Below are 15,073 nucleotides of genomic sequence, written 5' to 3'. Positions count from 1 at the left end.
GGCTGGGAGCTCATCCCAGCATGTCCTTCTTCCTGGAAGGCACACCTGGATGCTTCAGACCGTCTGTGAAGCACCATTCACCAGAGGGCTCTGATAAAAAAGCTTTATAAACCCACGAGTAATGTCCAGAGCCTTGACTGAACCACTTCTGCTCCATTTGAAAGAGGGAACATTCTTTATTCCCCGATGTCTGAATGAACCAAGCTCATCTTGTGCCAACACCTTTGTAGTTTTTTGTGCTCCCCTTTGTAGGGAAGCAGCCCCTTGAGAATGAATTCTTTGAAATGAGACGTGTTTATGGATTGTTCCAGGAACATACCTGGATTTTCATAGAAAGCTCTGAATAGTGGAACAAACAAGCCCTGCTTAGGGCCACTTGCTTAGAATGGAAGTGATGCATGAATATTAAAATCATCCTGGAATTCCTCTTAGGTTAGTTTGATAAAGGATGTGGTTGGCAGCCAGGAAGGTTAAAACCTTATCCCAGACTGTGTTATGGAAGGGCACTGTGGTGACTGCTGGATAACATAACCCATTAAAAGGATTGTTTTATGCATTTCCTTTTTCTTGTCTCTATCTCCTCCTGGTTGCTCTTCAGGATGTGATACTGACATTAAACCTTCCACTGTCCCAGGCTGCTCCAAGCCCCATCCAACCTGGCCTTGGACACGTCCAGGGATGGGGCAGCCACAAATTCCCTGGGCAACCTGTGCCAGGCCTTCACCAATGAATAATTTCCTTACAAATATCCAATCAAAACCCACTGTCTCTCAGTTTAAATCTGTTATGTAACACTTCCCTTCGCTATCCTTACCTGTGTGCGTGAAAAAAAATAACAAAAACAAAAGAAGAGTGAGAAGCTGTGGACAGTGAATGCCTCTTCTCCAAACAGCCCCAGAGCTCCAGGTGAAGTTGGTGCTTACTCCAGCTCTGAGGGTTTCCAGCAGGAACGCAGGGCAAGCCTGGTGTGTGTCACTCCAGCCCTTCCTTTCCTGGTGGTCTGGCCACACTGGGTACACACTGGATTTCTAGACACTCCCAGGGCTTTCACTTCCCCTAAAAGCAGGAGCTGCCAGTGTTTGTGACCAAAACTGTTGTTCCTCAAACCAAACCACTGCAGCTTTTCTGAGAACTGGAGGATGTCCAGTCTGCTTTATCCAGCCCCCTGGTTATAAATAATATAATATAACCCAATATCCAGCCTTGCAGGAGGCTGTGGGGTCCTGTTTTCTGAAGGTTTTGTGTGTGTACACAAACCCCAGGCAGTGGGAGAGGCCTAGGGAATGCCTGGATGTGAAGAGAAACCTCAGGGACTCCACTGTGGCTTTGATCAAATTCCAATTTTGTGAAAACTTCAGACTCTGCTCTGAAGTTCCCCTTGCCAGCTGATGGATTCTTCTGGACAATCTGCCAGACTCAACCCCTCTGGATTTGGGATCCCCCTCTGCCATTCCTCCCACCCAAAAAACCTTCCAGCTTTTTGGGGCCATCTGGGCAGATCTGAGTTCACTCCAGATGTGAATGCTGTGGCATGTGGACCTGCTGTGGGCAGACACTGGGGTTGGATTCAGGAGGAAAACAAAGCTCAGGTGGCTCAGCTGGAGTGGAGGAGATGCAGGGGAGAGCAGGCAGGACTGGGTGAGGACACTCTGTGGATCCCTGTGGGAAATGGATTTGTAGAGAATTTGTAAAGCATGATAGAAGGCTTATATAGTATGTATTTGTATGTAAACTTTGAGATAAGAAATGTTGATTTGCAAATGCTATGGAATAGGACAGACATTGTTGAGAGAGAAAGGGAACTGGAAACAAGTTTTAAAGGATGGCCTTGTAAATAAGATTAGATGCTTTGGAGAAATAGAACTGTGAAAGATGCATTGTAGTAGGACACCATTCCCAGGGAAAGAATCAGAGGTGGATGGATGGATGGATGGATGGATGGATGGATGGATGGATGGATGGATGGATGGATGGATGGATGGACGGATGGATGGATGGATGGAGGGATGGATGGATGAATGGATGGGTGGATGGATGGGTGGATGGAGGGATGGATGGATGGATGGATGGATGGGTGGATGGATGGATGGATGGATGGACGGATGGATGGAGGGATGGAGGGATGGATGAATGGATGGGTGGATGGATGGGTGGATGGAGGGATGGATGGATGGATAGATGGAGGGATGGATGGGTGGATGGATGGGTGGATGGGTGGATGGATGGATGGATGGATGGATGGATGGATGGATGGATGGATGGATGGATGGACGGATGGATGGATGGAGACTGTCAGGTTTTCCAGTCCCTTCTGAGCCTGCATCTGAATTAGGAGATATTTTTCCTGTGCACAGCAGTGAAGAGGTGGCTGCTCAGGAGACAACTCAGGGCTGGATGAGCAGAAATTCAGGACAGTGTTAACAGGTTAGCTGCACATTCTGCTGGAGCCAAGGGCCTTTCCTGAACAGCAGCATGTCAAAGCTGATATATCTTGGAAAAGAAAAAAAAAAAAAAACAACAAACCCAGCCTGTGAACAAATTAGAACACCGATGAGTATTCACTAAACTCCTTCATAGGGATCCTGCCAGTACCATCTCCACCTGCTCTTGGAGAATACCAGAGGAGGATGGGGCTGTCTGGAGGGGAATGGCTCTGTTTAGATGAGCCCAGGCCTGTGGAGTTTGCCTCATTTAACTTTAGATATTGGCAGAGCTGGAGCAGTACAGGGCAAATTTTCTTTTGCCTGTTTTAGACAGTCCCTTCAGCTTGAAGTGACTCATGCCCTGAAAGTTCCTGTTCCTCTCTTCAGGTGAGGAAGGACAATCAGTGTGAAGACAGATGTAGATGTTTACATTACAGACACATAATTTTTGCCCACAGATCCCCAAATCCTCTTCCTGAGCCCTGGGGGTCAGACAGGTCTGGATCTGCATTTCCTTTGTATTCCTGCTGTTCCTGTCATTGACTGAGCAGATGGAGTAGAATTTCACCCACAAGTTTTAAATAGTTTAATGGGCAAATTTTGGAACATTTTTATTAAAAAGAACAGGCTTCCCCTCCCAGGCTTATTAGAGCCAAAGGGAAAAGGAAATTAAAAGTAGTCAATGATCAGTAGTTCAGGGAAAACCACAAGATAATTTGCACTTCAGGTAGTGGAGTCCACTTCTTTGTGTCCTTTGCTTCCCTGTCCCTTCCCATTTTGGGATAATTATTGTTGTTCCTCTTGTGTTTTCCCTCAGCCATATGAGGGACAGTGCAGCACTTTGCTCTGCACCCTGTAATTGCAGATCAAAGCTCTGCTGAGCTCTGTGTTGCAGCATCCCTCTGTTCCTGCAGCAGCCTGGATTCAGATCCTCCCTCTGAGCTTCCTGGAGAGGAAACTCATCCCTGGCTACTGCAGCTGGTAATTTACAGCAGGGAGCAGAGGGTGCTTACCCAGCCACCAGAGCTGGCTTCTGCTACTTTGAACTCACTCGGGTGCTGCCTCTCTTTTAGTTGTGTGTCAGAACTGAAATTCCAGGGTGCCACTTCCTCCTTAAAAACCCAAATCAGCCCTTTTTTTTTCCAGCAGAGGCATTTGCAAGCCTAAGGAGTTAAGGGACACAGCTGCTCTGCTGCCCTTTCCCTCTGGCTCCCCAAGCCCTTTGCAAAACACTCCTTTTTCCTTGAAATCCCAACCCCTCCCACAGAAATGGGACAATCAGACTGAAAGAAGGCTCTGCTGGATTGATTTGGCCAAGCTGCCTTTGTTTGACAGGGCCTGCTTGGATGAGCTGGGAAAAGAAATCTGCTTTCCTCCTCAGATGATGGATCTGCCATTGGCAGGGTTATGTTTGGCAGGAGGATAAAGCTAAGTGGGAGTCAGGAGTGTTGGGCACTTGCCTGGGCCTCTTTTATTTGCCAAAGTCTCCCAGGGACACGTGCTGCTACCCGCACTGGTGGCTGATGACAGAGAAATTTATTCACAGGAGAGGTCACAGGAGAAAATAACTTTCCTCTCTTTAAAAATCACCAGGTTTGCAAATCCTCCTGGACTGATCCTACAAAGGGCACACATGAGGTTTGGGGTGTTTTAAACTCAGATTTTTCTTCCATTCTGTCCGTATTACTGATATTTAAAATTTATTTCCCCACATTGTCACATTTGTAACATGGTTTTGGATTGTTACACAAAGGTCCTTCAGAAGAGCAAATAATTATAATACTTCATAAATAGTCCCTTTTGAAAAATTTTATTTTCCCCAGACCACCTTCAGCAGCTTTTGACAGCTTTATTGTTGGAAATTGTGTCACCCATCATTACAGAAAAAAAAAAATCCTTGGTGTCTTCTTTTACTCATTCTTGCACTTTTACACTGCATTTTCTTGGCTCGCTCAGAGGGTTTTTAGGAATAAAACTGTATTTTCCTGAGGATGTTTAAAAGAAAAAAAAAATCTGAAAATCTAGTTTTAAGACAGAGCTGAATGAAGTTAAGGAAGAAAAGCCCGGGTTGCTTTGAGAGAAGTTCCTTCAGTCCCATATTCTTACAAATAATGAGTATGGATGAAAGCCAGAGGGAGGTTATATTTGTGATGCTTGAAATAAGACCTGCCTGCTGAAATCTTTCATTTCCTTTGTGGTTCACGTGAGAAAGGATTAAGAAACTTCATCTCCACCTCGAGCAGTGACTGAAGTCAAGTTACAGAAACTCTAGGGAGGCAACTTGCCCTTTGCCTTATTGCATTCCTATTTTCACAGAAGCTCTGGGAAGGTGGGGAAGGTGAGAAATTGTCACTCAGAGAACCAGAAGTGAACCCGTGTCCACTTCCACTGAGCTGAACAGAAATGAGTGAGGGGTGGGACTTCATCACCTGAAGACTTTTCAGTTCTACTCCCCCTTTTTTTGACTCCAAATCCTGTTATCACTGTGGTCACCCTGGTTCTCATCTCTGGAGTCTCCATCCAGAGGTGAGATGGTGAATCCAGGTGAGAGAGAGATGGAGACTCCAGGTTCCAGCTCCAGGTGAGCCCAGGAACACCCTGGGATCAGGAGAAAGGGACACATCGTGGCTCACAGCCCTCCTTCTATGAATCCCACCTGTCTCTGAGGAGCTGCCACGTGTCCCCTGGATATTCTGGCCCTGCAGATGAGACTAAACATTTCTGCAGCTCCTTCAGCCTGTTGCAACCCTTGGAATTGCATTTAATTAAGGAGTGTACACAAAGGCTTTATTTGCAGCAGCAGACTGCACAGTAATCCTCTAACAATTCCTGGGATCCGTGGGGAAGGAAAACTCTCATTAATAAAGACTTTGGTTACAACTCCTTGTTATGTGAGAGTTGCTGCAGAACCCAGGGCTGTGAGAAATCACATCCAGGAAAAACATTCCCTTCATCTTTCTGCTCAGAGTATGAGTGGGAAAACCCCTGACAAACCCCCCACACCTCTACACGGTGTTCTGGGCATGCAGGAGGGGTTAGTGAGGGGTGGCTACCACGTTTCAGCTTCACCCATAATGGATATTCCCAAGGAACTGGATTACAGTTCATCCCTCTGATGTTAACATGAGCTAACCAGAGCTCATCATGCTTTTTGTTTTATATTTGCTTTTTGGATGGGAAGGTGAATTCATGTGCTCCTCAGCCCTTTGTCTGCATGGCCAGTTGCTCACTGCAGTGAAAGAGGCCAAAGCCCAAAATCTCTGCCTTTTCCATAGGAAAAAACCCAAACAAAACAACACAACATAGCAAAAAACAAAACAAAACAAAAAAACCAAAAAAACCCACAAAAACAAACAAACAAACAACAAAAAAACAAAACAAAAAAAAAAAACCAAAAAAAAAACCAAAAAAAAACCAAACCACAACAAAAAAAAACCAACCTAGAATGGAGATGCAGTAAAGTGAGTTTATACAAAGCTGTCTATGAAGTCTAATTCAACTTTTCCAGGAGGAATAATAGGAAGATAATTATTTAGGCCCTCCTCCGGGGAATATCCCCTTTGACAGGCAGGATTTGCAGCTCCTGAGGGCTCTTTCCTACCATCAGCATTTCAGCACCTAGGGGGAAGTAAGGCAGCTGAACTTGTTCCCTTGCTCACCAGACACCTTGATGACCCACCAGTAAAAAAACCCCACACTTTCTGTTTCCTAGTGATACCCAAAACTGTGACATTTTTGGATTATTTTTATTCCATCAGTCTATATCAGAGACAGCTGTGACATGTGAGTTTATTGCTGTTATCACTGAGGAGCTTGAAGGAGGGTTGCTGTGATAAAGTTATTTATTTACTTCTTTAGTTAATGCGCAAAATGAGCCATAAACTCAAAATCCTCCAGTGTGAATCTGGTTGTTGACCTTAATTGAGTTAAAGATCTGTGGACATTAAATTCACACATCACTGACCTTTTCCAGCTAAGTGCTGGGTATTTAAGTTTGAAGCCATCCAGCCATGGGAGGTGGAGTGGGATGAAAGCCTTCAGAGCTGGTGTTTGCTCGCTGTCTGTGGGCTCAGAGAATGGTAAAAAATCAGGTCAGACTAAACACAGAGCTCTGACTCAGCTAAAACTGAGGCTGCTGTGTCCCACTGACAGAGAAGCTGAGATACATCCCACTCTTTGTTTATAGAATCATAAAATCATTAAGGTTGGGAAAGATCTCCAAGATCATCAGGAGGAGTCATTAGCCCAGCTCTGCCAAGGCCACCACTAACCCATGTCCCCAAGTGCCACACGGCTTTTAAGTATCTCCAGAGGACTCCACCACTGCCCTGGGGAGCCTGTGCCAGGGTTAAACCTTTCAGTGAAGAAATTTTCCCTAATATCCAAACTAAACATCCCCTGGTGCACCTTGAGGCTGTTCCCTCTTGTCCTGTCACCTGTTACTTGGGAGAAGGGCCACACCTGGCTGTCCCCTCCTGCCAGGAGCTGTGCAGAGCCACAAGGTCCCCCCTGAGCCTCCTTTTCTCCAGGCTGAGCCCCTTTCCCAGCTCCCTCAGCTGCTCCTGGTGGTCCAGACCCTTTCCCAGCTCCGTTTCCTTCTCTGGACTCACTCCAGCCCCTCGATGTCCTGCTTGTCCTGAGGGGCCCAAAACTGACCCCAGGACTGGAGGTGTGGCCCCAGCAGTGCCCAGCACAGGGGACAATCCCCACCCTGGTCCTGCTGGATGCCCAATTCCTGATCCAACCCAAGTGCCATTGCCCCTCCTGCCCACCTGGGCACACCTGGGCTCATGTTCATCTGCTGCCACCAGCACCCCCAGGTCCTTTTCCAAACCCTCTGCCCTCAGCCTGAAGTTCTGCTTGGGGTTGCTGTCAGCACCCACCTTCCCTAAAAGCTGGCAAAAAGTCAGTACCAGCACTACAAAATCCAGGACCTTCTGTATTCTGGTATTTTAGCTGCTGGACACTCTTACCTTCAGTGTTTTGCCTGACATAGACACATCTTCTTTAGGATTACATGGAAAAAAAAAAAAAAAAAAAAAAAAAAAAAAAAAAAAAAAAAAAAAAAAAAAGAGATTTTAAAGATTCTATGTATAATCAAGTTTACCTGAGCCTGTCACAAGCCCACTTTTCAAAACAGAGCCTCATTTGTTTTTTAAAGGTGATAAAACCAGTTAGAAAGTAAATATTGGGCTATTGAGGTGAATGTACAATTATCCAATCCAGGCATGAGATTTTAGTGCAGAGAAGAAGTGGCAGTGAAGTACTTGTTAATGAGCTTGGTGTAAAATCTACTGCCTAAAAAAATTCAGATCTATTGTAAAACTACAGAGTGCTTTGCCAGCCCTGATCAAAGTTAGAGTCCTATGAATTAATTTATAAAGTGAAAGCCAGAGCTATTTATAGATGTGAGATGAATTTGGCAAATGTTTAAGTCCAGAGAGTTAAAACTTCCCTTTGAAAAAGTCAGAATGTTTTGAAAACATTTCAGTCTTTATTTTTCCAGCAAGTGTTCTGCAAATCTCTCACGCTTCCCCTAGTGCTTTTTTAAGGTTAAAATAAAATGGCAAGAAGCACTGTAAATCAAAACAAAATAAATCTATGGTATTTCAGATGAGCCAAGATGAAATTTCCAAAGATCTGTTTCCCCTTGGGGAAAAGAAATATTTGAGAATGAAGACAACTCCAAATTATTCCCCTTCTTCTAGTGTTTGTGTTTTTATTTACTTTTAATTTGACTTGAAAACCACATAATTAATTGTTTATACACTACAAATCAAGACCCATTCCTAACCTAAAGGAAATTAAAATCTGAACCAGGCATGGCATGAAACAGAGGAAGTGGTGAGATTAATTTAATGTGTTAAATTATTTTATCATTTTAACCCAAATTTACATCAAACAATTGTTCCTTCAAAGGATTGCTGGACTTTCTGTCTTAAAACCTTGACTGGGAAATAAATGAGCAAAACAATAACTCATGCATTTGAAAACGAGACAGGAAATGTGGGGTTTTAATTTTAATTTATTTTCTCTGCCTGTTTCTGATGAAAATATATGATTGTCCCAAAACCCTCATGAGGGAACACTGAATCAATCACTTCTTTCTGGCAGAGGTTTCTCCTGTGTCCTCATGATCTTTTCCTGAAGTTCACCCCACTGATGTTTTTCCCCACATTACATTTAACAGTGACAGTACAAACTCAAGCCAAGGCTCTCTTGACATCATTCCCTTCTCTCCACCTCTTGATTTCTGAGATTTTCACCTGGATTTCTGAGCAGTTTTCTCCCAGTTGAATGCCCTTTCCAACCCCTTCAAAAGAGATGGGGTTTGGAGCAGCCTCAGTTTGTGGCCACAGCAGTGGTCAAGGTGTCCCCTCCAAGCTGGGAGTGTGTTGGTGACAAGGGGATGCTGAGATATGTGTGAGCTCCCAGCTCCCTTTTTGGAGTAAAAATCAACATTTCCACATTTTATGATTGAGGCAGTTTGTGAATTGCACCTTATGAGGAGTCCACGATTAATTACCTGAACATTTATGGCCCTGTTGTACAACAAACACAACTCAATTAGGGCTGACTGAGGAGAAACCACTTGAGGGGGAAAACCCTTGTCACTGGGAATTTCCTGCTTTTTTAGCTCCTTGATCTTCTAATCTGCATCAGGGATTCTGTCCTTTATTGATTTGGGGTTTGTTGTGCTTTGAATTAGTGTGAGAGCCGGGAGACAGGGAATAAACCATGAAGCACAGATCCCACTGCTCCTGGCACGGATATTCAAGCTGCCATCTCCCTGCCCTGCATAGCTGGTGGTGCTGGTTAGCCAGGCAGGGTTTGCAGAGCATAAAGCAGCAGGAATGCTCCTGATCATCAGAAAAAAATAGGTTGTGGGTTTGGGGGTTTTTTTCCCTAAGGAAATGGAGGGAAATGCTGATTTTTCAGTAGGCTCTGGGTTTCTCTCCCTCCTCTTGAGTGAATGTTTGGAGATATTTGGAGAGAATAAGAAAAGAAATCAAAAAGAAATACGAAACTAAATCAGATATCATATTCGTGCCTTATTACTTTGTTGTTTGCCTTAAGTAAAATGATCCTGCCCATGAGTCAACCAAAAACCAATGTTTGGATGACCTTGGCCAATGCATCAGGCTTGGATACATCCAATATTTGGGTGACCTTGGCCAATGCATCAGGCTTGGATGCATCCAATATTTGGGTGACCTTGGCCAATACATCAGGCTTGGATACATCCAATATTTGGGTGACCTTGGCCAATGCATTAGGCTTGGATGCATCCAATATTTGGGTGACCTTGGCCAATGCATCAGGCTTGGATCCATCCAATATTTGGGTGACCTTGGCCAATGCATCAGGCTTGGATCCATCCAATATTTGGGTGACCTTGGCCAATGCATCAGGCTTGGATCCATCCAATATTTGGGTGACCTTGGCCAATACATCAGGCTTGGATACATCCAATATTTGGGTGACCTTGGCCAATGCATTAGGCTTGGATGCATCCAATATTTGGGTGACCTTGGCCAATGCATCAGGCTTGGATCCATCCAATATTTGGGTGACCTTGGCCAATGCATCAGGCTTGGATCCATCCAATATTTGGGTGACCTTGGCCAATGCATCAGGCTTGGATCCATCCAATATTTGGGTGACCTTGGCCAATGCATCAGGCTTGGATCCATCCAATATTTGGGTGACCTTGGCCAATGCATCAGGCTTGGATACCATTTGCTTGACTTATTCAGGTCCAGAAAAGCCATTCTCAACCTCCTTGGTTGGCTTAGTGGTAGACGATTGGCCAACACCAAAAAATGTCTCTCCAGATCCTTCACGATTCATCACGAATCCCACTGAGGGATGGGGTGTCTGGACCAAATTTCTCCCTGAAGCACCCTATGAACCTCAAGAATTGGAAATCTTTAGCGCAGTGAAAATGGATTTTTGCACAATATTTGATTTTCCTGGGTCAAAACAAAGTAAAGACGCAATTGCGGATGTTGCTCCAAATCATGCCTTGTACAGAAATGCGACAAAAATTTCTGTGAAAGGCTGGGTGCACATCTATGCAATGGTCCTGGAGAGCTCCAGCCTGCTCCACGAGGCCGTGAATCCCCAGGAATGCCTCCGTGAGGACGGGCTTTGCTCACTGTCCCCTTCTGTGCCCTCCCTGCAGGCGTCCAGCACGCGGCCGGAGTGCAGCATCATGCAGGAGATCGAGGAGGAGCGCAGCCAGTGCCTGGCAGAGCTCACCTGGGACAACCAGACCTCAGGTATGGCAACGCTCCCGGCCCTCCCTGGCCAGCAAACCCACATCCCCCAGCCCCACCACTGCCTCGTCCTGGCCATTTCCCAGCCTTTCAGCTGCTGGAGCAAGGATTCCTCCAGCTGCTCTTCAGGAGGCAGAGAAATAGGTGCTTGTTCACAGTTCAGCCAGCCAAAAGTTCCAGCAGCTCTGCAGGTTCTCTTGCAGCCTCCTGGAAAGCCTAACTGAGGTGTTTCAGTGGGTTTAATCACAGTTGTCCACCTCTCTGAACTGGAATTTTTCCGATTTTTCCTTGGGAACTGAAAGCCTGAATTTCTTCCAGGCCTTGGATTACTTCAAGAGAAGTCATTGTGGCCATGTCCTCTGACTGAACTGCCCTCTCTTCTCTATGCCAAAATTGCTCCTGTCCTCATGGTGAGGCAGGGGGTGCTCCATGTCTGTGAGGTATTTCTGGAGCTGGGACTGGCAACTGAGACCCTCTCCTTATTTGTGGAGCTCTCACCCCACTGAGAAATCCCCCTGGAAGGTTCTCTGCTCTCCTTAACCCTCTTCCTGCTTCAATGATCAGGAAAGGAGGATGGTTTTGGTGCTGCCCCATCCCATCCCATCCCATCCCATCCCATCCCATCCCATCCCATCCCATCCCATCCCATCCCATCCCATCCCATCCCATCCCATCCCATCCCATCCCATCCCATCCCATCCCATCCCATCCCATCCCATCCCATCCCATCCCATCCCATCCCATCCCATCCCATCCCATCCCATCCCATCCCATCCCATCCCATCCCATCCCATCCCATCCCATCCCATCCTGTTCTCCAACAGAGCTGTCAGAACCCCAAGCTGAGGCACCCAGTTGGATCTCTCCCCCTCCAAATGCCCCTCCCAAGTTCCCAGCCCTGTGTCTGTCAATAAAAGGTGTGTAGGGACCCAGGTGAGACTGCCAGGATCCAAAAAAAAGGATCCCATTGTGCTGGGAAAAGGACTGAGAAGATGAATCTCAAGTCCTGCTTGGGATTTGCATCCCTCCTCCCAAAAGATGGATAAGTGGAAGAGGAAATTCTCCCCTGGCAATGTTTGCAGCCAGGCCACAGACTGAAGGGCTGTTCTGATGGAACAGAATCCTGGGACAGGCTGATCCCAGGAGGAGCTTCACTGGAGGCCAGGAAGGTTTTGGCCCCTGCTTTTATCTACTGTCTTTGATTCGGAAGCTGTTTCAAGTGTCTCTGTGCAGTTAAATGGAGCCTTTTGAAGAAAGGTTCTTCTGGAATCCAGTAAAGGGAGAACTCAGGGTGGATAAAAGCCTTCATCTGAGAGCCAGCGAAATGCTTCATTTCGTTTTCATGGATATTTAAAGAAATTAAATACAACACATGAAAAGGAGAATAAATAGTTGAAGTGATAATACTTTTTTCTGCTTTTGCAGAATGATTTTTCTCATTGCACAGTTTAATCCAAAACAGCTTCTTTTTTTTTTTTCCTTTTTTCTTATTCCTGTAACAACAGAACTAAACTAATGCAAGGATTTTCCCCAGTTTTGAAGTAAAGACACACAGTCATGTTGCAAGTCATTAATGCCCAAAGCAAGTACACAGAAATCCTTTGGAGGGTTTTTTCCCTGATGGAATGCTGGGATAAATCTGCATTTCCTCCAGTCACTACTGATGAATTGGACTGATTCCAAAATTGCAGTTTTGAGCACAGGAAAATGATTTTGTCCACGGAGGCAGTACTGGAACTGGGGTGATGGAACGAGGAATGGCTTCAAACTGAAAGAGAGCAGGTTTAGATTGGATATTAGGAAGAAATTCTTCCCTGAGAGGGTGGTGAGGTCTGACACAGGTTTTCAGAGCAGCTGTGGCTGCTCCATCCCTGGAAGTGTCCAAGGCCAGGCTGGACAGGGCTTGGAACAACCTGGGACAGTGGAAGGTGTCCCTGCCCATGGAAGGGGGTTGGAAGGAGATGGTTTTAAGGTCCTTTCCTTTGTGAAAAGCAGTTGACATCCTTTTACCCCAAAACATCAGCAGATATTTAGGAGCTCAATACCTGACTTTATTATCCAGACACTCTGTTGCCCTGGAGGCAACAGAAAAAAACAGAATTGCTGGCTCTCAAATAGGTGACTGTGGATGAGTGTAAGAACTCTGTCACGTTCTGTGTGGACAGGTAATTCCCAAGTGCCTGCATGGGATGTGTTTCCCCTTCAGGGTGATCCCAGAGTGTGAGCACAAGTAGGTCACAGAATATGTGTTTTTCTGGAGTGGGGCTCCATAACTCAATAAATGTGGCTGAGCTGTAAAATCAAACTTTGGACTTTGACGGTTGGGGGAGAGGGGGAAGTTTGCTGGAGAGAAATCTCATGAAGGTGATGATATGAGAGCGTATGAAGGTGATGACTGTTTCATTTGAGTGTTGCTGGAAAGAGAAATCCTAGTAAAACTCTGAGGAAAAACGTAATTTTAACCCAGTTCCATCCCCCAGAACAGGTAGCTGGAAAGCCAGTGAGTCTCCCTGTGATGTGCAGTGTAAAACTTTGGTTTATGGCCTGGTAGTTGTGTTGCCTTCTGCACTTCCCACGCCTTTTCAGGAAAAGGAGAATCACTTGAGGTTTAACGAGTGATTTGTCATCCTTTCTAATCAAATGAGTGGAAATAAACACAGTGTCTCTGTACATTCTGGAAAGAAAGCTTTGTTTAGGAGCCATTATCAATTGTATTGATCAGAGGGGCTTTATCACAGCTGTGATTTGATGTGTCAGGCAGATTAGTCACTTGTTAAGTGCACTTGATGGTGGTGCTAGGGTTGATCACTGGCTGGGGTTAAGCAAGTAGATTTCCACTGATAAAAAATAATAGTTCTTCTTAGCCCTATTTTTTTTTTGTCTTCAAACACCCATCCCTTCCTCACAGGGGCTGAACATGCATGAAATCCAGGTGTCTTTTCAGATTAAACTTCTTCCATCCCTGGAAGTGTCCAAGGCCAGGCTGGACAGGGCTTGGAGCACCCTGGGATAGAGGAAGGTGTCCCTGCCCATGGAAGGAGATGATCCATGTGGATCCCTCTATTCCCTGTTAGGAGTGTGATTCAGTATCAGTAGATTTACCCAAATTTGAGGAGATTTGACAGCTGGACTCGATAATTTTAAAGGTCTCTTCCAACCCCGATGGTTCTGCGGTTCTACAGCCCAGGGGTCACTAAATATTGCCCAACTCTGGAGCTTGGTTCAATTTGTTTTTCAGCGCAGGAAAGGCTGCAGAGGATGCAGTGAGGGGGAAATCCACAGGGAAAAGCAGCTGAAGCTGGCAGTGTGTACAGAGGAGAAGCAAATGGCAGCGAGATCAAAGTCTGAGCTTTTAAGGAACTTTGTAACCATCAGAGGACACCCAACAGCCTCTCTGCAGGTCTGCAGGAAGGAGAGTTTTGGTGGCAGAGCCTGCCCAGTTCCTGGAAGGGTGTGTGGGATGCAGCACAGGGCTGGATTTTGTGAGCAGGACTGGCCTTGCCCTCCTGTGCCCTGGTGTTCTTTAACTCCGTGCTGAAATGACCAGCAAAGGCATCAAAGGACACATGTGATTCAACACAGGAGTGCTTTAATGCTCTGCCATTAAAATCAGGAATAGGTAGACTGAGACCAGATTCACAGGGGCAAACAGCCATGGCATGGAAATGACTTTTGGAGAGAGATTTCCACTTGGTTTTGGGTATCTCTGGTGTGTTCTGGCCAGGTGCAGGCATCTCTTTCAGGTTGTGGTGAATCCTGCTCAGATTGTCTCAACTGTTGTCAAAATATTTAAAATGAGGGGGATCTTGGTGTGCAGGAAAAATCCACATTTCACAGGTAATCTCAGTGCTGGTGTTCACTGCCTTGGAGGGGATTTGGCCAATGTAGTACAAGACCTTTGAAGGTCCTTTTCAAACCAAACTAGTCCATGATTCTGTATCTCAGAAGTGGGGACTGCAATCCCAGCCTCACTGAAAACTGGGATTTAGCTCCAGATGCTTTTCCAGCCAGGACATAGATGTGCAACACAGCGGCTGCTCAGCTGACAATGCTCTGGGCAGCAGTGGGGAAGCTCTCCCAAGGGCTGGGAAAAGGGGATTTCCTTATCCCAGCTCTTGGGATAAGGGCTTTCCTTCCCAGACTCACAGACAGAGGCAAACCCCTCTCTGTGAAGTGTGGCTGAGCTCCTGAAGGCTGCAAGGCAGGAATCACCACTGCACTGCTTCCTTCTGACTTTCACTTCCCTCCTTCATGTCATGGTCCCCGAGCACCCAGAGGAGTTTTTCTGGGTGTGTTTTTGAGAAAGCTTCCCTTCTCCATGGTTGTAATTTACACACAGCTCAGCTTAAACTGAAGCACACAAATGAAACG

General features: G+C 45.9%; 1 protein-coding gene across 1 annotated transcript in view; it reads left to right on the top strand.

Moving 5' to 3' along the window:
- Positions 1-15,073, top strand: part of LOC134560671 (vasoactive intestinal polypeptide receptor) — a 114,148-nt gene that overhangs the window by 33,420 nt on the left and 65,655 nt on the right. The window contains exon 2 of the mRNA XM_063416904.1: positions 10,610-10,705. Within this exon, the coding sequence (XP_063272974.1) occupies positions 10,610-10,705 (96 nt within the window). The remainder of the gene's footprint in view (positions 1-10,609; positions 10,706-15,073) is intronic.

This window comes from Prinia subflava, chromosome 1 (genome assembly GCF_021018805.1).
Source record: "Prinia subflava isolate CZ2003 ecotype Zambia chromosome 1, Cam_Psub_1.2, whole genome shotgun sequence".
Taxonomy (NCBI): Eukaryota; Metazoa; Chordata; class Aves; order Passeriformes; family Cisticolidae; genus Prinia; species Prinia subflava.
The sequence above is the reverse complement of the archived record's forward strand: the minus strand, read 5'-3'. Positions and strand labels throughout refer to the sequence as shown.